Raw genomic sequence first — 26040 nt, 5'->3', positions numbered from 1 at the left:
CAAAATCGGATAAAAACTAGACAAAACTAAACAAATCTAGACAAAACTAAACAACCTAGACAAAACAAAACTACACAAAAACTAAACAAAAATAGACAAAATCAGACAATACTAAACAAAACGAGACAAAACTAGACAAGGGTAGATAAAATCAGACAAAACAAAAACTAGACAAAATCAGACAAAACAAAAGTAGACAAAATCTGACAAAACAAAATTAGACAAAATCTAACAAAACAAAAGTAGACAAAATCAGACAAAACGCATCTAGACAAAATCAGACAAAACAAAACTAGACAAAATCTGACAAAACAAAACTAGACAAAAGTAGACAAAATCAGACAAACAAAACTAGACAAAAAATAGACAAAATCAGACAAATGTAGACAAAATCAGACAAAACTAGACAAAAGTAGACAAAATCAGACAACAAGAAATTAGACAAACTAGACAAAATCGGACAAAACTAGACAAAAACTAAACAAATATAGACATAACTAAACAAACCTAGACAAAAACAAACTAGACAAAATCAGACAAAACTAAACAAAACGAGACAAAACTAAACAAAACTAGACAAAGGTAGATAAAATCAGACAAATCAAAACTAGACAAAAATAGACAAAATCAGACAAACAAAACTAGACAAAAGTAGACAAAATCAGAAAAAAAAAAAAAAACGAATCTAGACAAAATCAGACAAAACAAAAGTAGACAAAATCTGACAAAACAAAACCAGACGAAAGTAGACAAAATCAGACAAACAAAACTAGACAAAACAAAACTAGACAAAAGTAGACAAAATCAGACAAAACTAGACAAAAATATACAAAATCAGACAAACTAAACAAAAATATACAAAATCAGACAAAACAAAACTAGACAAAAGTAGACAAAATCAGACAAACAAAACTAGACAAAACAAAACTAGACAAAACTAAACAAAACTAGACAAAATCAGACAAAACTAAACAAAACTAGACAAAATCAGACAAAACTAAAAACGAGACAAAACTAGACAAAGGTAGATAAAATCAGACAAAACAAAACCAGACAAAAATAGACAAAATCTGACAAAACAAAACTAGACAAAAGTAGACAAAATCTGACAAAACAAAACTAAACAAAACTAGACAAAATCAGACAAACACAACTAGACACAACAAAACTAGACAAAACTCAACAAAAATAGACAAAATCAGACAAAACTAAACAAAATGAGACAAAACTAAACAAAACGAGACAAAAATCAGACAAAATAGACAAAATCAGACAAAAGTTGACAAAATCAGACAAAACAAAAGAAGATAAAAGTAGACAAAATCAGACAAAACAAAAGTAGACTAAATCAAACAAAAGTTGACAAAAACAGACAAAACAAAACTAGACAAAACTAAACAAAACTAGACAAAAGTAGACAAATCTGATAAAAACTAGACAAAACTAACAAAATCTAGACAAAACTAAAACAAACCTAGACAAAACTAAACTAGACAAAACTAGAAAAAAATAGACAAAATCAGACAAAACGAAATTAGACAAAACTAAACAAAACTAGACAAAAGTAGACAAAATCTGATAAAACAAGACAAAACTAAACAAATCTAGACAAAACTAAACAAACCTAGACAAAACTAAACTAGACTAAACTAAACAAAAATAGACAAAATCTGACTAAACTAAACAAAACGAGACAAAACTAGACAAAATCAGACAAAACAAAACTACACAAAAGTAGACAAAATCAGACAAAACAAAACTACACAAAAGTAGACAAAATCAGACAAAACAAAACTAGACAAAAATAGACAAAATCAGACAAAACAAAACTACACAAAAGTAGACAAAATCTGACAAAACAAATCTAGACAAAAATAGACAAAATCTAACAAAACAAAAGTAGACAAAATCAGACAAAACAAAACTAGACAAAATCTGACAAAACAAAACTAGACAAAAGTAGACAAAATCAGACAAACAAAACTAGACAAACTAGACAAAATCAGACAAATGTAGACAAAATCAGACAAAAGTAGACAAAATCAGACAAAAAGAAATTAGACAAAACTAAACAAAACTAGACAAAATCGGACAAAACTAGACAAAACTAAACAAATATAGACATAACTAAACAAACCTAGACAAAACAAAACTAGACAAAATCAGACAAAACTAAACAAAACGAGACAAAACTAAACAAAACTAGACAAAGGTAGATAAAATCAGACAAAACAAAACTAGACAAAATCAGACAAAACAAAACTAGACAAAAGTAGACAAAATCAGACAAAACGCATCTAGACAAAATCAGACAAAACAAAAGTAGACAAAATCTGACAAAACAAAACCAGACAAAAGTAGACAAATCAGACAAAACAAAACTAGACAAAACTAAACAAAACTAGACAAAATCAGACAAAACTAAACAAAACGAGACAAAATCTGACAAAACTAGACAAAAGTAAACAAATATAGACATAACTAAACAAACCTAGACAAAACAAAACTAGACAAAATCTGACAAAACAAAACTAGACAAAAGTAGACAAAATCAGACAAACAAAACTAGACAAACTAGACAAAATCAGACAAATGTAGACAAAATCAGACAAAACTAGACAAAAGTAGACAAAATCAGACAAAAAGAAATTAGACAAAACTAAACAAAACTAGACAAAATCGGACAAAACTAGACAAAACTAAACAAATATAGACATAACTAAACAAACCTAGACAAAACAAAACTAGACAAAATCAGACAAAATCAGACAAAACTAAACAAAACGAGACCAAAACTAAACAAAACTAGACAAAGGTAGATAAAATCAGACAAAACAAAACCTAGACAAAGTTAGACAAAATCAGACAAAACAAACTAGACAAAAATAGACAAAATCAGACAAAACAAAAGTAGACAAAATCTGACAAAACAAAACCAGACAAAAGTAGACAAATCAGACAAAACAAAACTAGACAAAACTAAACAAAACTAGACAAAATCAGACAAAACTAAACAAAACGAGACAAAATCGGACAAAACTAGACAAAAGTAAACAAATATAGACATAACTAAAACAAACCTAGACAAAACAAAACTAGACAAAATCAGACAAAACTAAACAAAACGAGACAAAACTAAACAAAACTAGACAAAGGTAGATAAAATCAGACAAAACAAAACTAGACAAAAATAGACAAAATCAGACAAAACAAAACTAGACAAAAGTAGACAAAATCAGACAAAACGCATCTAGACAAAATCAGACAAAACAAAAGTAGACAAAATCAGCCAAACAAAACTAGACAAAACAAAACAAAACTAGACAAAACTAGACAAAATCGGACAAAACTAAACAAATCTAGATAAAACTAAACAAACCTAGACAAAACAAAACTAGACAAAACTAAACAAAAATAGACAAAATCAGACAAAACTAAACAAAAAAGAGACAAAACTAAACAAAAATAGACAAAATCAGACAAAACAAAAGTAGACAAAAGTAGGAGTGTTGTCTATAGGATATTTTTGATTCTGTCAATTAATTGTTTTTTAGATCACTATAGTATTAGATGTTTTTTTGAAGACCTATGATTTTTCTTAAAGGATATTGATTATAATATGAACATGTAAAATTACAATATAATAATCAATTCAGTAAACATTATATATCACATTATAAATATATTAAATTAAAATGCTGATGAAACAAGGGACGCAGTGGCACAGTAGGTAGTGCTGTCACCTCACAGCAAGAAGTTCGCTGGGTTGCTGGTTTGAGCCTTGGTTTGGTCAGTTGGTGTTTCTGTGTGGAGCTTGCCTGTTCTCCCTGTGTTTGCGTGGGTTTTCTCCGGGTGCTTTGGTTTCCCCCAGACATGTGGTACAGGTGAATTAGGTAGGCTAAATTGTCTATTGTGTGTGTGTGTGAGAGAGAGAGACAGAGAGAGAGAGAGAGAACTGTGTGTGAGAGTGTAGGGAGAGAGTGAACATTTAAGTGTGTGCAGGGCAATGTATGTGTGCGTGTGTGTGTGTGTGTGTGTGTGTGTGTGTGGGGGGGGGGATGTGAAAGAGAGAGACTATGCATGTAAGTGAACATGCTGAATTATCTACTGAGTGAAGGGATTTTCTGGTAAAAGGGTCTGACGATTTGAGTTCTTGTACTATAGAAACTACTGACATCCATCATGTATCTACAAAAAACAAACAATCAAATATCGATTTGTTACAGTTGTGCTAATGCTGGTACACAAGTATTTGCCATTTAAGGGGTAATCATCTTTGAAAGTTGTGATTTCCACACATAAGTTCTAAAAATCCATTATATTTACTCCAAAAATATATATACTTAAGAAATGATCTATATTCATGAATAAATAACAAGCTGTGTCATATTTATTCTGTGAATGATCAAAAGTTGATATTCAGACTGCAGAAATATCCATTCAGACTGCAGAAATGCATGATATGAAATCATTAGTTCTGCTTTTCTACCTTTACTATAAAGTGACAAATCAACCATTTGGTCGAGCATGTTTTTGAAAAATTAATACAAACACACTGAATATTTTTCATGGCACCAAGTAACATAACTTGTAAAGTTAGAGCTCTTAGAGGGTAATATGTCAAAAAAATATGCTTACCTTGCAAATTTTTACCAAAAACAGTTCACATGATGTCAGGACTGATTTCCTTGTTTTTGATTTTAATGTAGAAGCAATGTTGTGACGAGTGCTTTTGATTGAGTTAGAGACAACTAGTGGATTTTTTTTGGCATAACATACTTCAACCAAGTGGTAGAGATGGCTCAATCAGGTTTAGTTAAGTTAGGTACTACTCTCAATAAGATATGGTCAGTCAAAATATGCCAACCATTTGGTCGAGCAGGCAGTTAACGGAATAATATATAAATATTAATATATTTATAGATTTTAATAAAAAAATTCTTGTGTTGTGAAGAAAAAATCGAATTATGTATGGAAATCATCGTCAATGCTTAGATATAGATTTGAACTGAATCGATGGCATGATAATCGTAACTGAACCAAACCGTGAGACCAGTGTAATTTCACAACCCTACTCGTTACAATTATAGACCTTTTTCTTGGCTGCTGCATGGAGGGCGCCATAGCGACCAGCGTCTTCCGGTAGAATGTTTAGAACTTCCGTTTACAGCGTTTACAACCGGTAATTTGCGCTCCGAAAATGGGTTTCAATAGCGTTTTAGTGGATTACGGAGTGTTTTTGAGACAACTTTGAAAGGTGTGTGTTAAAGCTGTTATAATCTGTCAGATCTGTAGTTCAAGCGCGAGAGAAAAACAGTATTGTAAGCCATGTTTCTTTTCGTTCTGCTTAATCACGTGCCCCAAAAAAGGATATTTAAAATAAACAAAACAATATGATGTCTTTTGACTGCTTTCTTTAATAACTACATTACACAATACTTGTACTTTTACTTTCAGTACTTGAGTAGTACATTTTGAAATAAACTACTTGCAATATTTAAGTACAAAAAAATTTGAATACTTTAGTACTTCAAGAGCACTTCAACTTCTACTCAAGTCACTTTTTGCTAGAGTGCCTGTACTTTTACTTAAGTCTGGGTCTCTAGTACTTTATACATTTCCGCTAAGTTGTTGCTAGTTGGTTGCTAAGGTGTTGCTAGTTGATTGCTAAGGTGTTGCTAGTTGGTTGCTTAGGTATTGCTAGGCAGTTGCTAAGGTGTTGCCAAGCAGTTGCTAACCTGTTGCTAGGTGGTTCCTAAGGTGTTGCTGGAGTAGGCTGAAAGAGTAGGGCTGGAGTTTTCGTTTGAATGTGGAGCTGGAGGCCAAGGGAGGGGGGTGGGATTGCTTTTTTGGGCAATGGCTAGAGGTTCGATAGCCAGAGCGAACAAGGGAGGTGAGAGTGGGCATCCTTGCCTTGTTCCTCTCCCAAGAGGGAAGTATTTTGAATAGTAATTGTTTGTGCGTACGCAGGCTAAAGGGGAAGTATACAAAAGCTTTATCCAAGATATAAAATAATCATCTATTCCAAATTTTTTAAGAGTATAAAATAAAAAAATATCCTACTCAACTCTGTCAATGCCTTTTCAGCGTCCATGTATATAATTAACTCTGGAGTCTTTTTATGTGGGCTAGTGTGAAGAATGTTGAAGAGACGTCTGAGGTTATGAAAAGACTGCCTATTTTTAATGAAACCAGCTTGATCTGGGGAGATTATGCACACAGTAGAGAAATGGGACGATAATTATTACACTGAAGGGGGTCCTTATCTTTTTTATGGATTAAAGAGATAGAGGCTTGGCGTAGAGTTTGAGGAAGTATACCAGATTTGTAAGATTCATTAAACATGTTCAGAATAAGGGGTGATAGTTTCTAAAGAGGTGATGTTATAAAAAAAATTCCGCTGGAAACCCATCAGGACCTGGGCACTTTCCACTTTGCAAAAGGCTCAGCTTTGTCTTAACTTCATCGAGAGTGATGGGATCATCCAATTTTAAGGCCAAATCAGAATCGATAAGGGGAATATCAAGATTATTGAAAAAACTATCAAGGTGTGATTCTTCGTTAAGGCTTTCTGAGGTGTACAAGGAGTTGTAGAAATTTCTAAATTGGTTGTTAATGAGAAGTGGGTCAATTGTGGGTCCGGAGAAGTTAAATAGTTTAGGGCAGAGGACTGACGTAGCTGGTGTGCTAATAATTTACTAGGTTTGTCACCAAATTCATAGTAATTATATCGGCTTTTATAAAGCGCTATAGTGGCCTCATTCATTGTCAGCAGGTCAAATTCAGTTTTTGTTGTAAGTAGTTTCTTAGACAAATCTAGAGTAGGTGAGGTTTCCATTCTGGATTGAAGCTCCGCTAGATATTTAAATTAAAGAAGACTTCTGTTCAGATACCTTTTACCTCTGATGTGCTGAATAAGATAGGATTTCTCCCCTCAGAAAGGCTTTACAAGCTTCCCATATAATACCAGCTGAAGTGCTAGGGGTGACATTTGTCAGCACTTGTAAGATGAGTTTCTTGGATAAAAGCTTTTTTAGGTTTAGCTGCTTCAAATGGTTGAGAACTTTATCACGTTTTATAGGTGAGTTAAGCCCTTTGACATTCCAGCTGGAAAATGTAAATACACCAGTAGGTGTGCCACTGAACACAGAAGACATTAAAAACTATTTGTCACAAAAAATTTCTCTGGCTACCGCAGAAGAGAAAAAAAAAACAAACAAAAAAAAACACCTACCCTCGCCCTCCTAACCCACACACATAACTCCAACAAACGATGTAGGCAAGAACATCTACATCATACATATCTCCAACCAAAAACAGTTGCAAGCTTCCTTCTTCCTTTATACAATCCCTCCCCATGTTTTACTACACAACCTCATAGTTGTATTTATATCATCACTACATACAACAAACAAAAAAAAAATAAATGGAATAAACATTATTTGAACTATGACTTATCTGTAAGCTGGTAACAAACATTGTATACAGTTTAACAAGGCTTTATCTGCAGAACACGATGATATATCATCATCCATGAAAAAGAAAAATAGGCGAGAAGAACGAGTCACCATTGACATCAAAAAGCAATAACAGAATTGTCCGGAAAAAATAAATCACACTGCATCATGACATACAAACGTCTGTTATTGTAAATCGAATAGTCACCCAGTAGTAACTCCTTGAAGTGGCATGAGTTTTACAAGAAAAAAAAAATGCTCCAAGCAGTTTATAACTAGAGATGTGTTTATATCATATCATAGTCCAAAGCAAAGAAGTGAACTACTATGCGTCTAAGTTCCGAATGTAGTTGTTGGTTTCATTAGCTGTTAGCAACCATATTTTCTCACCGTTCGGTAGAGTGATGCGTAGTTTAGCTGGACAGAGAAGAGCAGGTCTGAGTCCGAACTTGTAGAGCGCCGTCATGGCATCTTTGAATTAACTGTGCAGCTTTAGGACATCTGGGCTGTAATCTTCAAAGATCCGAATCTTGTGATTTCGAAAGGTCAAAATCCCTTTTTTTGTCCGAGACTCACAAACTACGAAATTCTTCACCTGGTAAGGATGAAACCGCAGAACCACAGGATGCAGTCTCTTTCCTGGGGCAGGTTTGGGAGCAGGGATTCGGTGCGCTCTGTCCAGTTCAGGCGGTGATGCAAAAATGTGATCTCCAAAATGCTTGCTGAGATTTTTGGCTAAGAAGTTAGTTGGTCATGGTCCCTCAATTGACACAGGGAGCCCCACAATGCGAATATTCTGCCGCCAGTTGCGCCCCTCTAGGTCTGAAATTTTAGACCGCAGCCACTCGTTTTCTTTAGTGAGGCCAGAGCACGTGGCCTTTAGGTGTTCAAGGTGCTGGGTCACCTCCGTGAGTCCCAATTCGAGGCAACTGATGCGCTGGTCGTGAGCAGCGACTGTGGAGTTAATATTGTCCAACTAAGTGTCCAAGCTTTCAAAAGAGGCTTTAAAATCCGCGGCAAGGGAGGCTCTGAGCTCTCGTGCAGGGCGCTGATTTCAGCTAGCGTAACACTAGAGCTAGGCGAGGATGATGCTTCACAGTCTTTTTCCACCTGTTTGCCCTTTCCTTTCGACATGTTAAGTGAGAATATAATACTACGCGCTCTAAGAAAGAAAAGTAAATAGATTAAGGTTCCCAAAAAGTTCTAAAACAGCGAAGTTTGTAAAGAAGAAATGAAAAGTTAAAGGGAGCTGGTCGCACTCACGGCTATACCAAAGGCGACATAACTGGAAGTCCTCAGGTGTGATTCTAAGATCTAGTAATAAGAGCTAAAATTCATTTGGGACGGTTGTCAATTCATTTTGCACAAGCACCAGAATTGAGAACTACTGCTCTGAGATGCTCAAAATAAAAAACTATCATACTCAACATGAATTGCCTTTCTAAAGTTACTTCTCTACTTCAGTATATCCCTGTAAATATTTCTCTACAATATTTAAAACAGTTTGATCATTTAGTCATTTAATTAATTTCTCTGGAACAATAAGCACCATAGGTTGCATAGGAGTACATCGCAACAACCAGTTGATAATAAAAAGAGTTGGGGCTTCCTGAGCACTTATTTCATTAATACGCCTTCAGTCTGAGACATCTCGCGCACTGGTCCATCCCTCCTGAGAGAGCTCAGTCTTGGTTTATGGTTGAACAAGCCATCCTATTTCCCCTTCCACCACTGCAATGTCAATCCGTCCATCTATTTATTCATTTTATTTTATAAATGTGTTATTTTTGAGGCTGATCTAAAAAATATTATAATTTTTACTGACAGAATTTTAGGTGCAGGCTAGAACTGTCTCTGCCATTTCCAAATAACATTGTCCTTTTGACATTTTACAAAAAGTGTTATGACCCGCTTGTTTGAGTTGCAACATAAAAGAGAGATGAGCCAACAAAATAGCCTAAATGCAAATTATTCATTATAAAATGTAACTCAGAACAATCAATCAAAGCAACCAGCAAATGTCTAGAGGTAATAATGAAGATAAAGAACTTAAGATACAATCACAACAACACGATATGTAAGTAAGTAATGCAAAACAAAACCATAAGGTTAAAGAGTCAATGAGATGGCAGGTCTTGACATGAGGACTCCTGAGAAGCCACAGCATCCTGGGGTAGCTAACACAACAACTTTTATATACCCAATGAGGAGTAATGCAGGCATCCAATTAGGATTTACCACATACTCCAATCTGGAGTCTTGGGATCATCACAGTGTATTAATATTGTAAAACTTAATACCTGTCGCTCTGCCTAAATCATAAAATATTCATAAATTTTGTATGCTACTCAAAAAAGTATATGTAGTAAACTAGAAAGAATCTTGAACCTAAACGTAAAGAAACTTTACTAATAAAAGATGCAACACAGGGCAATTAAATGGGCTTTCTAAACTTGAGGCCCTGGTATACTGCAAACTAACCATCCTGGAGCTCCACCTTCTTTGATGTGCGGTGTCTTCCCAGTGATTTGTTTCTCATTCTAGGAGTCAGAACAACACTAGCTACATGAATACACTGGAGAGTAGAGTACAGATGTATCCGCACTGTGGTGCTGTTTGCCAGATGTTTATGAAACTGTTCTTCTCTCAGCCGCCATCATTGTGTTTATGGTAAACGCAAGGAGCGCAACAAATTTACAACCCCACCTACTGCAGTGTAGGACTGCTGGAAAACAGTATACCGTCACTCAGCCTTTTCTAACATTATTCAGACATGAAACATCCTGTGCACATGAGAAAATGTTTTGCTGCATTCATGTCATGTGTGCAACTTTTTGTCCATGTGTTTATTAAACTGCGCCGAATGAGCGAAACTCTGTAGACACTGATCAGATCTGTACAGTTTCTCTCCAGTATAAATCCTCTTTTGTGTTTTCAGATGTGTTAACTGAATAAACCTCTTGTCACAGTGTACTGTCTCTCCAGTGTGAGTTGTCTGGTGCAGTTTCAATTTTGGAGCTCATATATTCACACCAGTGTGAATCTTTCTGTGTTTATTAAGGTTTGCTGATCGGTTGAAACTCTTCCCACACTGAGTGCATGTGAATGGTTTCTCTCCAGTGTGGATCCTCATGTGTTGATTAAGGGATGATGATTGGCTGAAACTCCTCCCACACTGAGTGCAAGTGAATGGTTTCTCTCCAGTGTGGATCCTCATGTGTTGATCAAGGGATGATGATTGGCTGAAACTCCTCCCACACTGAGTGCAAGTGAATGGTTTCTCTCCAGTGTGGATCCTCATGTGTTGATTAAGGTGTGAAGAGCAGTGAAAACTTTTCCCACACTGAGTGCATGCGAACGGTTTCTCTCCAGTGTCGGTCTTCGAGTGTTTATTAAGGTCTGATGATTGGCTGAAACTCCTCCCACACTGAGTGCAAGTGAATGGTTTCTCTCCAGTGTGGATCCTCATGTGTAGATTAAGGTGTGAAGAGCAGTGAAATTTTTTTCCACACTGAGTGCATGTGAATGGTTTCTCTCCAGTGTGGCTCATCATGTGTGGATTAAGGGATGATGATTGGCTGAAACTCTTCCCACACTGAGTGCATGAGAATGGTTTCTCTCCAGTGTGGGTCTTCATGTGTTTATTAAGGTCTGATGATTGGATGAAACTTCTCCCACACTGAGTGCAAGTGAATGGTTTCTCTCCAGTGTGGCTCATCATGTGTAGATTAAGGGATGATGATTGGCTGAAACTCTTCCCACACTGAGTGCAAGTGAATGGTTTCTCTCCAGTGTGGATCCTCATGTGTTGATTAAGGGATGATAATTGGCTGAAACTTTTTCCACAATGAGTGCATGTGAATGGTTTCTCTCCAGTGTGGATCCTCATGTGAATTTTAAGACTGCCTTTTCTTCCAAAACTCTTTCCACACTGAGTGCAGGTGCAGGTGAAATGATTCTTGTCCTTCCTTTTCAAAATACTATCAGTCTGTAAATGAGTTTTCTCCTCAATTTTGACATGATGTTCCTCCTCTTTACTCCCCTCATTCTCTTCAATTAGGTCTGAAATAAGTAAATAAAACATAAGTTTTCATTAAGTCTTATAAACTCATCAAAAGCTGAAAAGTGAAAAGACACTGGAAACATTGGCTACACACATTGTAATTTTGATGCACATTAAATGCAAAATAAATCAGATCATATTTTGTTTAGTCCATTAACGTGTACACATTTAAGCAGATTCAATTCATCTTTCAAGAGTTCACACTTAGCTCATGATTGATTATAAGCAAGTTTGGCATGCTGTCCCTGGAGAGAGCCCTGAGCTCAAAAGGTCCTTGAGCCCTGGACTCCCTCCCATTTGCAGAGCTCTGAGCTCAGGTTGGTCTCGAGAACTCCCCCGTTTTTGATAAGAGCTGATGACGGAAAATTATTGTTATGAAGATATATGCTGCTGGATGGAAGTTTGACTGTAGTGCTAAATTTAGATTGATCAATTAACTTGTAGTTCATGTTTTTGTAATGTGGGAGGAAACCGGAAAACCCAGGGGAAACCCACACAAACACGGGAAGAACATGCCAACTTCGCACAGAAACAACAGCCGCCTTGTTAAAGGACTAGAGCCGGTGACGTTCTTGCTGTGAGGCAACAGTGTTAATCACTGGGCCACTGTGCCACCCTATGAAGAGAAAGGTGGAGGAGTAGGGTTGGAAAGGGGGATTCTTCAAATCGAAGACGACTATAGTGAGAAACCTTGGCTCTTTATATTGGGTTAGGAATCGTCTGATTGGCGGATCATACGTATCTAATGCAGAACCAGCCATGTTCAATCTTAAGCACGTGATCCTCTCAAAATTAGTTTATAGACTTCCGGTTATGGCGAGGTGCTGAGAGGTCGAAACTTTTTAGCTCTGCTGCTAATCTGCGATCAATCCTACAATACCAATCAGAATTGTATCTAAAGTCAAGCAACACAAATATAAAAGTATAGGGAAAGAAAAATGTCACGCAAAGGTACCAGAAAAGACAAGAAAAAGACCAGAAACGAAGATGAATATTCCGAGGGTGAAGAAACTAACGACGCCATGGCAGCTGGTGAGGGCCCTGACGAAGATGATGACGAAGCAGTAACTTCGGATGGTAATAACGAAAATATCATGAAAGCTATAATGTCCTTGAAAAACGGACTTTACAAAAAAATTGATGGAGTCCAAGCAACAATTACGACGATAAGCAAGGAGATAAAGGAATGCACAGGGCGGATAGCACAAGCGGAGCAACGCATTTCGGATGCCGAAGATAACGTCAACGGGTTGTTATCCAGAGTGAACACGCTTGAAAATACTGTTAAAACGCTTTCAAACAAAGTGGAAGATTTAGAATGCAGAAGTCGACGGAACAACATAAGACTTGTGGGACTACCGGAGAAAGCGGAGGGCCAGGATACGGTAACATTTTTGGAGAAGTGGATACCGGAGGCTCTAGGATTGGATTCGCGGGAATCTCTGGTAATTGAGCGGGCTCATAGAATCGGCACTTTGACAAATATCCACTCGCGAACGACACGCCCGAGGACACTAATTATGAAGTTTCTGAACTTCAGAGACAAGGAGCGAGTGCTAAGGGCAGCCAGAGTTAAAGGGAATGTTCTTTTCAATAACGAACTAGTCCGTTTTCACCCAGATCTCTCCGCCGGCATACATAAGATGCAGCGCGACTATGATGACGTGCGAAAAAGGTTGCGAGACAAGGGAATTCATAAGCACAGAATTATTTTTCCAGCACGGCTCCTGCTGACACACGGAGAAAGATCCTACACCTTCCAAACTCCGGCTGAAGTAGACAAATTTATCCAGTCTCTTTGAAGGATCAAGACAACTCTACCAATATACGGAACTAAAATATGACAGCACTACTGGCTAATTCGTTTTATGTCATTTTTTTTTTCAAACGAGAGAGCGCTACAATTCTTTTTGCATAATGTTTTCTGTTGGCTAACGTTAGTCATATACTTTTTTTCTGACCGCATATGCTTATTCTCGTGATAAAAACACTTAAAATGTACCTGGGGTGGGAAAGGAAAACATGGCCATAATGCACACTCAAATATTGGACCTTTTGACATTCGCAAGGGACGTTCAACCCACAACGAACTTTACACAGCCAATAGCAGAACTGTTTGATTTATTCTTTTTTATATCTATCTTTTTTTGTTAATCCTTATTCAGCTTAACCCCCCAGGTATGTCACTATTTGTTAAAAGTTGCAAAATATTAATCTTTTAATGGTTATGTTTACAGATGTTGCACAGTTCTATACAACTAAGTAAATAATGTTGGTAAAGTAGTTAGTACTTGATAATAGCAGAGGGAGCTAAAGAGAAAGAAATAATCAAAAGTGAGAGACAGACGGCTCTTTGTATTGCCTAGACCCGTATCTGTCATAAGCGGTTGGTATAAGGTGTGGGTTTTTTTTCTTTTTCTTTTTCTTTTTTTTATTTATTTATTTTTTCTTTTCTTTTTTTTCTTGTTGTATGTGGGTGTGTTTTCATCAAACAAGCAAATCCGTAAGGTTATATTAGACAACTCATGTCTAGTAACTTGAAGGTGAAATTTACTTCATGGAACTGTAGGGGCTTAAACAAAATCTCAAAAGTTAAACAAGTGATGAACAGGATAAAATTCTTGCAATCAAAAATAGTTTTCTTGCAAGAAACCCATCTAGTAAGTGAGGATGTTTCTAAAATAAGAAGAAGATGGCAGGGTCAGGTGCTATCTGCCCCATATACCACCCATGCTAGAGGTGTTATAATACTAATTCATAAATCTGTACCTTTACAAATTAAAAATATAATTAAGGATCCTGCAGGTAGATACATCATAGTCCAGGGTATGCTGTTATTTGAAAATATAAATCTGATAAATGTTTATGGACCCAACGAAGATGACCCTAAATTCTATAACAATTTGTTTCTGACTATCTCCAATCTCCCGGGGCAATATATAATTGCTGGTGATTTTAATTGCACGTTAGATCCAGCAAGAGATAGGTCATCAGGCTCAGATAATACCCACATTAGATCGAGAAAGACGATAAATAGTTTTATTAAAGAATTAAATTTGGTGGACATATGGAGACATAGTAAACCAAATGCAATAGAATACTCATGTTATTCCAGCACTTATAAAACGTATTCACGCATAGACTATTTTTTGGTTTCAGCACAACTGGTTTCAAAAATTGACGACTGTAATTATGGTAGTATAGTAATATCGGATCATGCAGCTATGTCACTCACTTATACAGATACGAAACTAGTGAAGGATTCTCCAAAATGGCGCTTTCAACCAGGATGGCTAACAGACCCCACATTTATAGATTTTTTAGATAAACAAATTGACCTGTATTTTACATGTAATACTTCTCAAACATCTGCTAGCATAAGGTGGGAGGCATTTAAGGCCTTTATTAGGGGTCAAATAATCAGTTATACCAGTTCAAAGAAAAGGAGTACACAACTGGAAATGAAGACATTAGATGAAAAAATTAAAACACTTGAATCAGATCTTTACAATAACAAGTCTAACTCTATAGATGCAAATGCACAGTTACTCCTTCTTAGGTCACAGTACAATGAATTGTCGGCTAATAAAGCAGCAACTTATTTACTGAAACTTAAACAATCCTATTATGACCAAGGGGAAAAACCTGGGAAACTTTTAGCATGGCGCATTAAACAACAACAAACGGAAAGATCTATTAATTACATTGAAGATTCAAGCGGCAGAACTATAGTAGATCCTAAAGAAATTAATGAGGCCTTCAAAATATTTTATGAGAAATTGTATAGCTCTGATGGTAATCCCAGACTTGTTGAACAGACACAATTTCTAAATAACATTAATATTCCTAGAATTTCAGAAAATGAAAGTAAAGCATTAGATGGAGATTTAACAAAAATAGAAATTGTAGAAGCAATTAATTGTATGCAGGCAGGTAAAACGGCAGGTCCAGATGGCATACCTATAGATATTTATAAAAAATTTCAGTCTAAATTAATTTCACCTCTTTTGGAGATGTTCCAGGAGTCCTTTAGGAATGGTCTTCTTCCTACATCCATGAGGAGTGCCCTAATAACTTTACTTCCAAAACCAGGAAAACCAAATATAAAATGCGAAAATATGCGCCCAATCAGCCTTTTAAATTCAGATACAAAAATACTTAGCAAAGTTCTTGCAAGAAGATTGGAGGGCTTACTCCATCGGGTGGTGGGAGAAGACCAGAATGGCTTTATTCAAGGGAGACAGGGCTTCCACAATGTCAGACGAGTGCTCAATATCTTATATAGCCAGAGAGGAGCGAAAGACACGGCACTACTTTCTCTTGATGCAGAAAAGGCTTTCGACCGTGTCGAATGGCATTATTTATTTGACGTGCTAAATCGCTTTGGCTTTGGTGATACATTTTGTAAATGGGTTAGACTACTTTGTACGGAGCTCACAGCAGAAGTTTTAACAAATAATGTTGTTTCTAAACCCTTTAAAATATCTAGGAGTTGCCCACAGGGAAGTCCTCTATCACCTTTATTATTTATCCTTGCAATAGAACCATTCGCCATAGCAGTGAGAACACATAATGCCATATATGGAATTCAAGAGAGCCACTTGGAACATAAACTAGCATTATTTGCAGACGATATTATTTTGTTCTTAAAAAATCTAAGTAGTTCTATTCCTGCACTCCTGGATCTTATTGAAACTTTTGGAAAAATATCTGGATATAAAGTTAATCACTCCAAATCATCTATAATGTTACTTAATGAATCAGAGAGAAAAAATAGCCAAGGTTATGCTTCTATTTTTAATTCAACGGATAATTTTACATATCTGGGTATTAAAATCGTAGATGAAATAAATAAGATTGCTCAAATAAATTATGACCCAATTTTGGATGCTACTATATCATCAGTAGAACGTTGGACATCTTTACCCATCTCAATGATTGGCAGGATAAATATCCTAAAAATGAATATACTCCCTAAATTTCTTTATTTGTTCCAAAATATCCCCTTACCCCCTCCCTCATCGTTGTTTACTAGAATTAAAAAACTGTTTACCAACTTTATTTGGCAAAATAAACGTCCCAGGCTACGTCTAACTTTATTATATTTACCATTCGATCGAGGAGGACTTAAATGTCCAAATTTTCAGTGGTATTATTGGGCAGCTCAGCTGCGTACAATCATGTATTATTTTTCTTCTGAAAGTCCTCCTTCTTGGATGGATTTGGAATCCTACTCTGTTACACCACAAATACCACTGCACTTATACCTATATTCGGCAGACCTCAAATATCTAAGAAAAAACACAGACAACCCCATTGTATTGAACATGATTAATATTTGGTTTGATTCTTGTAAACATTTGAATATAAATCCCTCCTGGTCACGTTTTAGCCCTATTTGGGGTAATGTTAAGTTTAAACCAGGAAAAAGTGATGCAGGATTTCGGATATGGGCTGAAAAAGGGTTAAGGAAAGTACAAGATATGTACAATAAGGATGAAGTATTTATGTCCTTTGCAGTAATTTCAAAAAAATTTGATATTCCAAAGACCCATTTTTTTAAGTATCTTCAACTTAGAAGCTTTATATCCTCATCTCAAAATCATTCATTAGATATTCCTAACATTTCCTCATTAGAGGCAGCAATCCTAGGACACTGTTATGATAAAGGTTCAATTTCCTCTTTGTACAGATTGTTCGTAATTGGCTCTAACGAATCTTCTGAATCAAAACTAAAGTTATGGAAAGAAGATATAGAAGATGAAATATCTCTAGAGGATTGGAATGAGGCATGTAGGAAAGCTCAGATACAAACAGTCAATAGTAGCCTGAAACTGGTACAGTACAAATGGTTAATGCGAACATACATAACTCCTGCTATATTGCACAAGTTTAATGATAATATTCCAGATACCTGTATAAAGTGCAATGAGGTAAGAGGAACACTTTATCACTGTATTTGGGAATGTGTGAAAGTGAAACCCTTTTGGCAAGATGTTATTGAAATAATTGACCAAATTTTATTAAAGAAATTACCATTAGATCCTAAGATTTTTATCCTGGGTATATTTCCTGTCAGCCCTCTCTTACAAAGCAAAGAGGTCAGATTCATAAACATGTGTATTTTACAAGCTAAACGTATTATTGCTCTTAATTGGAAAAATATAAATGAACCTAGAATAGGAAAATGGATTAAAGAAATGGCATTGCATATGTCAATGGAAAAGATCACGTACATTGTGAAAAAGAAACAAAATGTATTTGAAGATATCTGGAGACCTTTTAATAACTTTCTAAAGTACAATGTAAATGTTGACAGTCTACTACAACAAGAACAAGCTTAGGAATATGGGAAGTATCATGGTCTAAACACACTCAGGAAACACTCTCTACCTGATTTAAACATATCCTCCCTTTTTTTTTTTTTTTTTTTTTTTTTTTTTAATTATTATATTTATTTATTTGTTTATTTATTTTTATTTTATTTATTTATTATTATTATTATTTTTTTTTTTTTTAAGGGAATGGGTTGTTGGGAGGGAGAATGGGGGGTAAAAAGTTTGCTGTGCCTTCATGATTATTTTTCTGTATTGTGTAATCTGTTGTGATATGCAAATTGAAAAAAAGTAATAAATATATTGTACAAAAAAAAAAATTAGTTTATAAATAAACTTCACTTCAAGAGTTCACACTTAGCTGATGATTGATTATAAGCAAGTTTGGCACGCTGTCCCGGGAGAGAGCCCTGAGCTTAAAAGGTCCTTGAGCCCTGGGATCCCTCCTGTTTGCAGGGCGACAGGGGAGCTCTGAGCTCAGGTAGGTCTCGAGAACTCCCCAAAATGCTCTGCACGGGACAGCAACTGCGTATTTTAAGAACCCCCTAAAAGGCAATGAAGATCAACGCAATACCTGGCTGCTGGTATAAAAAGGTGTTAAAATGGTACTTGAATAGCTTGTAGGATCAAAAACGGGGCCGGTGCGGGTATAAATGGAGAGATAAGAGTTGCTACCCGAGTGGTGTACTGACTGACGGAATATGTACAACTATATGTGCTCCCGGGGCAGTGTTAATTGCATGGACCGGGCTGGAGAGTGAGGTAAATGTAATGACTTGAAGCATGTATGCGTGAGCTCTGTTAGAGAGGCTTACTATGGCAGTGGTGAAATGTAGCTATAAAGTTCAGCAGAGTGTCTCTGCTGCTGCACATGTGCGGTGAGTGTTATTATCATGGAATTATTGAAGGGTAACTATGCATGCACAGAGGCATTTAAACTACTGTGGCAGAGCAGAGTATCAGTGAAAATGAAAATTTGGAAGTGTATCAGAGGTCAGGCAGAGCGTCACTGCTGCGGCAGTGGTGCAGAGGGGAATGAAGCTCAGTGGAGGTGCAATGGAAGTCAATATTGGAAGGGAAATTTGCCTCCGCAGAGACGTTTTAACTGCTTTGGCAGTGCTGGGGAGTGTATCAGTAGTGAATGGCTAAATGGAAGTGTATATGAGCTCAACAGAGCATCACTGCTGCAGCAGTGGTGTAGAGGGGAATGAAGTTCAGCGGAGCGTCTCTGCGATTGCAGAGATGCAATGGAAGTCAGTATTGGAAGGAAAGTACACCTCTGGAGAGACGTTTTAACTGCTGTGGAAGTGCTGGGGAGTGTGTCAGTAGTAAATGACTAAATGGAAGTGTATGTGAACTCAAGCAGAGTGTTACTGTTGCAGCTGTGTTGCAGAGAGGGAATGAGACTCAGCAGAGTGACTCTGCAGCTGCAGAGGTGCATTGGTAGTTAGTGTCTGGAGTGTTATGTGTGCTCTTACGGAAATGTTATGATGGAAGTGGATAGGAGCTCAGCTAGACTGACACTGTTGCTGCAGTGGTGCGATGATTGAGTGAAAAATTAGCAGATTAGAGACTCCCGAGAGATTAGAGATTAGAGAATCCCGCAGGAACATTGGTTCCGGTCAATAGTAATGTGGGTATGAGCTCAGCTAAAGCTACAACATTGGTGTAGTAGTTGTGATGAATGGTGCCATTATTAATGTGAGACGAGGAAGATACAAAAGTAAACCTCTCCTATACTGACATTCCGATACTTCAGAGCTCAACTTTATCTGAAAGTGTAAGCAAAGAGCACAACGTAACCAGCAGAGGGCGCACAAGACTAATGAACGATGAAGGAGAGAGAGAGTTACCTTTCTCTGACCCTCATCTGCTCTTACCTTCCTCTGACCTCCTCTCCTTTGAGTGCAAACAGCTAGCGCAGCTGACCATTAAGGCCTGAGACTCTCTGTCCATGGGATGGGGAACTCCCTGGCCACAGAGCCATGATACTCTTTGGTCATGAATGCCGGTACCCTCTGTAGGCACCGGTACCTCGGGTAGCGTTTAATGGCTTAAAACTGTCTAAATAATGAGCATGTAATTGTTTGTATATTGATTCTTGTTCTTAAATGTACCTAGGAACAACTATAAATTTGTTCACATAAGACATGACCTATAAGTTTAGCTGACTATTAGAACTCTTGACTGAGTGGTCAGACCACATTATACAGTTGGTCCTTAGTGATTTATAATGTGTTCTTTGATGTAATAGGTAAGACCCAAATGGTGTATAGGTACTTGTATCCCTGAGCATAATTCAATATGTCAAGTCCTCACTGATATATGAGGTGTAATTATGTGCATGACCTGATTTTGGAAGTATAAAAGTGCAGCCATACTGATCAGATTTGCGCTTGCTGACTTCTCTATAATGAGGGTGGTTGCCCTTTATCCTCAATGAAGGATAAAGAAAGGATTTTGTTTCTGTTATTTGTCTTTTGTTTATTCTACTTTTTCACTGGATTTTATTAATAAAAGTGTATTTTATTACTTATCTTCACTGGAGTGGACATTGACTTCATTTTCCAGAACCCAACAAGAGTTACCCTGTGTGGTAAAGTATGAATCTAGTTTATTCTTTTTGCAAAAACATTATAAAGACGATCCTTTAACTAAACTCTAGCTAAGAAATATTGCGAAGGGAGGATCCTGGTTTATCTTTGTTTAATTAGGGTAATTAAATAAAGGCAAACCAGCACATAGTGCAAAGGTTGAGTATAGCTCAGTAGAGCTTCTAGAGCATTGTTACTGCTACTATGTAATGTAATTAAATGGTGGTCAGTATGGAAGCAATATGTGTCCCAGCTAAGCCTTTGCGGTTGAATTATTGCGGGGAGTGTGATGATGGTGAATAATTTTTTATTTTTTTTAAATAAATGAAAGTAAGTGAAATTATGAAGAGGAAGAGAAAAAGGGGAAGATAGTAAAAGGAGTCCTACACTAGTAGGGTGAAAAATAGGGAGAACTGCTGCTTAGAAACTCATGAGTGTTGGTGTTGGCTACCTAGAATCAGCTGGGCTTCTCTGAGGTGATATTGGCTGAGGCGTATGTATGATTTGAAGGCGTTAGCAGACCAACATCCGAGAGTTTGTATCTGTTGTTGGGAGAGGCCGTTGTAGGTTGCTGTAGTGGCTGCTCCTATCCTGAATGAGTGTGTAGAGATTGGTTCGGGGTGGTGGGAAGCCTGAAATGCAGAGAAATTCTTTTAGGTGTTTTTGAAACCAAAAACGTGTTACTGGACGGTTAGCCTCATCAGTAAAAAGGGAGGCGAGGGGGTTATGTTCTTGGGCTCTGCTGTAGTGCAAGAATGCTAAGAGGGTTTGGAATGGGTGTGTGTGCGAGGGGATGTCAAAAATGAAATTAGATTGTTCTTTGTATAGCTGATCTGTTTTGCTTTGCTTATTATTATAAGGTAGAGTTTCTTTATACAGCAAGGTTAGGTCAGATATGGTGGGGTGGATTGTGGGATTGAAATTAGATCTCATCGTTAGTTCAAAACCCCAAAAAATCTAGTGTGAACATGGCATCGAGTGTGCGGGCTGTATGTGTGGAAGTATGTGGAGTGTAATGGGTTGTCTGGCATGGGGGGTGGGGGGAGTTTGAGAATTTGTAATGGCATCTGAAGGAGACCCGTGTATCAATTTGTGAAAAAAATTTATCCCACTTAGGTAGCTTCGAATTGAACTAGCTTGTATATCTTTTGAAATGTATAAATGTGAAATGAATGAGGTGATAAAGAGGAGGGAAAAGTCAGGAACAGGTGTTTTATACAGAGAGTAGAAGTGTTTGAAAAAGCTCCATGCCGTGAGATATGACTGGAGAGTTCTAGGGGCAACTGCTTGAAGGATTAGAGAAATAGAGGATTCTCTGAGGTGATATAAAGGGTGGTTTATGGCAATGTCATCTCTGAATAATGAGGAACAGGTGTTGGATGAGGGTCCGCTTCTGGCGCCAATAGCTGAAACTTATGAAAGAAAAACGAGTCAGCAATTACATTTTTTGCAACCTGGTACATGTTCAGCAGTTATAATCAATTGTTTTGTGGCTGCTATCCAAACGAGGCGTCTTAATAAGAGCATGAGTGATGGTGAGTGCGAGTGCCCTTTATTAATGTTTTTTATTTTATTTTTTAACAAATAAAAAAATGCTATGGAATTTCACTGTGGACCAAGAATGGTTTAGTTACCTGTATTGTTCAAAATATCATGTTTTGTGTTTATCTGAGGAGAGATTTAGACAAGGGGAGTGTGAATTACTGATGACAGAATTTCCATTTTTGTGTAAAATATCCCTTTAATTAAATCCAGTGTACTGTTTGTATGGCATGGATTTAAGTGCTGTTTTTGTTTATTTATTTTTAGATTGCTCAGGACGGGTATTTTATACCCACGCACCAAAGAAACTTTTTAAGATTTAGGGAGATGCATCACTGCGGTTTCTCTCATATTGCAAAAAAAAAAAAAAAGAGAAGAGAGCCTTGGATCTACCAGTTCAAGCAAACATTTCATCTGGTGAGACAATCCAGCATAACAGCTCTGTTTTAATCCCAATTTGTAGCATTTCACCTTTGATATGAGGGGCTTGTTTTGAATTTAATTATTGTGATTTCTTCTGTTTGATATAAAGACAGCCTTGGAGATCCCGCTTTGGAGAGGGTGCTTTAACAACTCAGCCAGCTATCATTTCTTTACTGCCATACAGATTGTGCAGCAAGATACCAGGAGGCAAAACAAGAATTTGTTGATTTTTTACCTCTAGGTGCATTATTGATTACAATAAATGTTGGACATTATTTAATTCGTGTGTATACTTGTATTTCATTCAGTACTTAGTGGAGGAGCAACAGAGACAGAACCCTTATGTCCTGCTGCTTAGGGATGAACTACACTGCTCTCAGGCATTTGTTATTGTGGAAGGAGTGGCACTAAATTCATGGATTTAAATAAAGCTTAGCCAATGTATTAAAAGCTGTGTATTTTTTATTTACATATAAAGATGACTACTACTACTACTATAATAATAATAATAATACAAATAATTTATTGTTATATAGTGGTTAAGCCACTTTTTGGCAAAATAACCCAACAAATTAGTTATTTTTGTGACCCAAATTGTTGGGTTAACCTTATCAACCCTATGGATTGGGTTAAAATAATCCAACAGAAGGTCGGTGCCAAATTAACCCATCTATGGGTTACCTGTTGGGTTATTATTAACCCAACTGTTTTAAGTGAGTATACATTTCTCACCTTAAGGTGATGCTCATGCAGACATACCAAGTCTCTTGGAAGTTCCGGGAGTATCCTGCAAAATGACTGATAATCTCCCGGAAATCGTGCATCTCCCGCCTGGTCCTTAAATACGTCGCACACCACTCTCCACCGCATCCCTCCCAGCTCTTCAGGTATGTCGCACGCAACTTACCCCACTGCTCTTCAGTACGTCGCGCGCAACTCACCCCCACCGCTCTTCAGGTACGTCGCATGCAACTCACCTACACCGCTCTCTTCAGGTACGTCACGCGAAACTCACCCCCACCTCTCTACAGGTACGTCGCGATGTTAAATTCTGTGCCACAGTATACCTATACTTTGCCCAGTGTGGCCATATACACATCTTATTTGACGGAATGCAAACTGGCAAAGAGATGTTAAATTTTTCATTACAATGAAAGGGAGGGTGGCATGTGTAATTTATGAAACTAACGAATCACTTATTTTTTCTTTTCTTGTATATTTCTTATCTTATATTTCTTTCACTGATGCACATGTGTAATCTGTGATTAAAACCTCCGCTTCTGTAAAGTGCGTTGCGCTTTTTTTTTTTCACTGTGACTTGAAAATGCCTTCAGGTATGCGCCGTGCGCGTACATTAACCCATGGTTATCTTCAGGAGGTTGATTTAACTAACTCTATCAGGTGTTCTGGAACCGACCATACTCACAATAAGCAGGTTTTGGGTTAATCAACCAAAAGTTCAGGGTTTTAGCAGATGGTAAGTTAACCCAGCTTTCTGGAATATCCCCCTGGTCTCTAATCTGAGCTGCTGTTAACCTGCAATTTCTGAGGATGGTGACTCGGATGAACTTATCCTCCGCAGCAGAGGTGACTCTTGGTCTTCCGACCTGGGGCGTTCCGCATGTGAGCCAGTTTCTTTGTAGCGCTTGATGGTTTTTGTGACTGCACTTGGGGACACTTCAAAGTTTTCCCAATTTTTCGGAATGACTGATTTTTCATTTCTTAAAGTAATGATGGCCACTCGTTTTTTTTTTCTTTACTTAGCTGCTTTTTTCTTGTCATAATACAAATTTTAACAGACTGTTCAGTGGGACTATCAGCTATGTATCCACCTCACTTCTGCACAACACAACTGATGGTTCCAAACTTATTTAGAAGGCAAGAAAATATCACTAATTAAACCTGACAGGGCACACATGTGAAATGAAAACCCATTTCAGGTGACTACCTCTTGAAGCTCATCAATAGATTGCCTAGGCATGAATAGAAAGAGTGTGCAAAGCAGTAATTAAAGCAAAAGGTGGCTACTTTGAAGAACCTAGAACATGGACATATTTTGTTACACATATATTTCCACATGTGTTAACTCACAGTTTTGATGCCTTCAGTGTGAATCTACAATTTTCATAGCCATGAAAAATAAAGAAAACTCTTGAATGAGAAGATGTGTCCAAACTTTTGGTCTTTACTGTACCTTGCAGTACAATATTTCCTTTTTGGGGGTCAGAGAAAACTCTAAGCTCTTTTTGTGCCTGTGGCTTTAAATGCAAATGATCAAAGCACTCGCTCTAGATTACTCGTGTTGTGTTCCCTATTTGTATCTTCCACTGGCTTTAAACATTTGTAACTTGCTTGAAAGGCCTGATTGAGACAGATCCTGCATTTTTCACAGCACGTACGCATAATTCACACTTATATTTGTGAGTTTTGCATTATTGTATATAAATTATGCAAATGTTTCCCAGTACTGGGTTGCAGCTGGAAGAGCATCCGCTGTTTAAAACAAATGCTGGATAAGTTGGTGGTTCATTCCGCTAAGGTGACCCCTGATGAATAAAGGGACTAAGCCAAAGGAAAATTAATGAATGAACTTGTGCAAATGCTTAATGTCATGTCTTGCTGTAAACTGGAGTGATGAGGAGATGGCAAGACAACCTACTTTGCTTCTTGTTTTTCATTCATTTGTACTTTTGTCTTTGTTTTCTTGCCTTTGTGCATGTCCTGAGGCTTAGCTGAAGACCTACGTGATGACATTTATATACCTAATAAGATGCAGAATGCCCATCTAAAAAGGGACTGCTGTTTGTGGAACGTGACTACAAATAACCCACGGATTCTGTTTATCGAGGGTTAGAATGAACCAGGGTTTTAAACATTTGAAGTGTGAAAAGCCCTAAGAATACTCAGCATCGGCTCTCAGGATAACCAGAGTACAATGACAAACAGCGACAATTGTCAAACATGTCATAGTGACCTGATCTCATTTGCTATTGTTTTAGCACTTCCAATTCAGTGACAATTGGAGAAATGACCAGGAGTTTGAATGGCAGAAAACAGTCGCACTACTTGCTCTACCAAACAAGTGTGTCATGATATACATAGAAAGAAAAATAAAAAAATTGAAATTTTGACTTGGCAACATCAAGCAGCATTAGGCATGGTGATCAGGTTAAATTATTCAAATTAATCATTGACTTCTGCTGTCTCATTTGTTTCTTTACTATTAAAACTGCATTTTGGATATTATTTCTGCTGGAGATACTGTCCTAAAAAAGCCTTAGATTACCTTAGATATACAAGGTTTTAAAACCTTTCCTTTTCCAAACTGTGCTATACTTGTAAACTGTTATCGCCCCATGGCCTAAGCAGCCATAACACTGTATTTTGGATCCAAAAATTAATTCTTAAAAAATAAAAATTCAGGCAAAAAAGATTCCAATGGCGGTGCGGCTGGTATGTGAAGAATATGGTGAATACTAACGAACTTTACACTCAAATGTTTTGCATATCATCAGCATGCTGTAATCCATTTCTTAAGCAGAAAAAGTCATTTAGACTAGTTTGTTGGCCAGTTGTAGTCAGTGCAATGCTAAACGTTATTGTTCCACTATAATTGTTTGTTTCAC

General features: G+C 37.0%; 2 protein-coding genes across 2 annotated transcripts in view; one reads left to right on the top strand and one right to left on the bottom strand.

The window, feature by feature from the left end:
• LOC130222807 (zinc finger protein 91-like) overlaps positions 1 to 26040 on the top strand; it is a 218630-nt gene that overhangs the window by 113711 nt on the left and 78879 nt on the right. The gene's annotated exons all lie outside the window — the stretch shown is intronic.
• On the bottom strand, positions 9886 to 12281 carry LOC130222633 (gastrula zinc finger protein XlCGF8.2DB-like). Its single transcript, XM_056455165.1, has 2 exons — positions 12259 to 12281; positions 9886 to 11425 (listed from the first exon to the last, which is right to left on the bottom strand). The coding sequence occupies exons 1-2, from the start codon at positions 12279 to 12281 to the stop codon at positions 10477 to 10479; spliced, it is 972 nt and encodes a 323-aa protein (XP_056311140.1). The 3' UTR covers positions 9886 to 10476.

The sequence above is a fragment of the Danio aesculapii genome, chromosome 4 (assembly GCF_903798145.1).
Source record: "Danio aesculapii chromosome 4, fDanAes4.1, whole genome shotgun sequence".
NCBI classification, from domain to species: domain Eukaryota; kingdom Metazoa; phylum Chordata; class Actinopteri; order Cypriniformes; family Danionidae; genus Danio; species Danio aesculapii.
The sequence above is the reverse complement of the archived record's forward strand: the minus strand, read 5'-3'. Positions and strand labels throughout refer to the sequence as shown.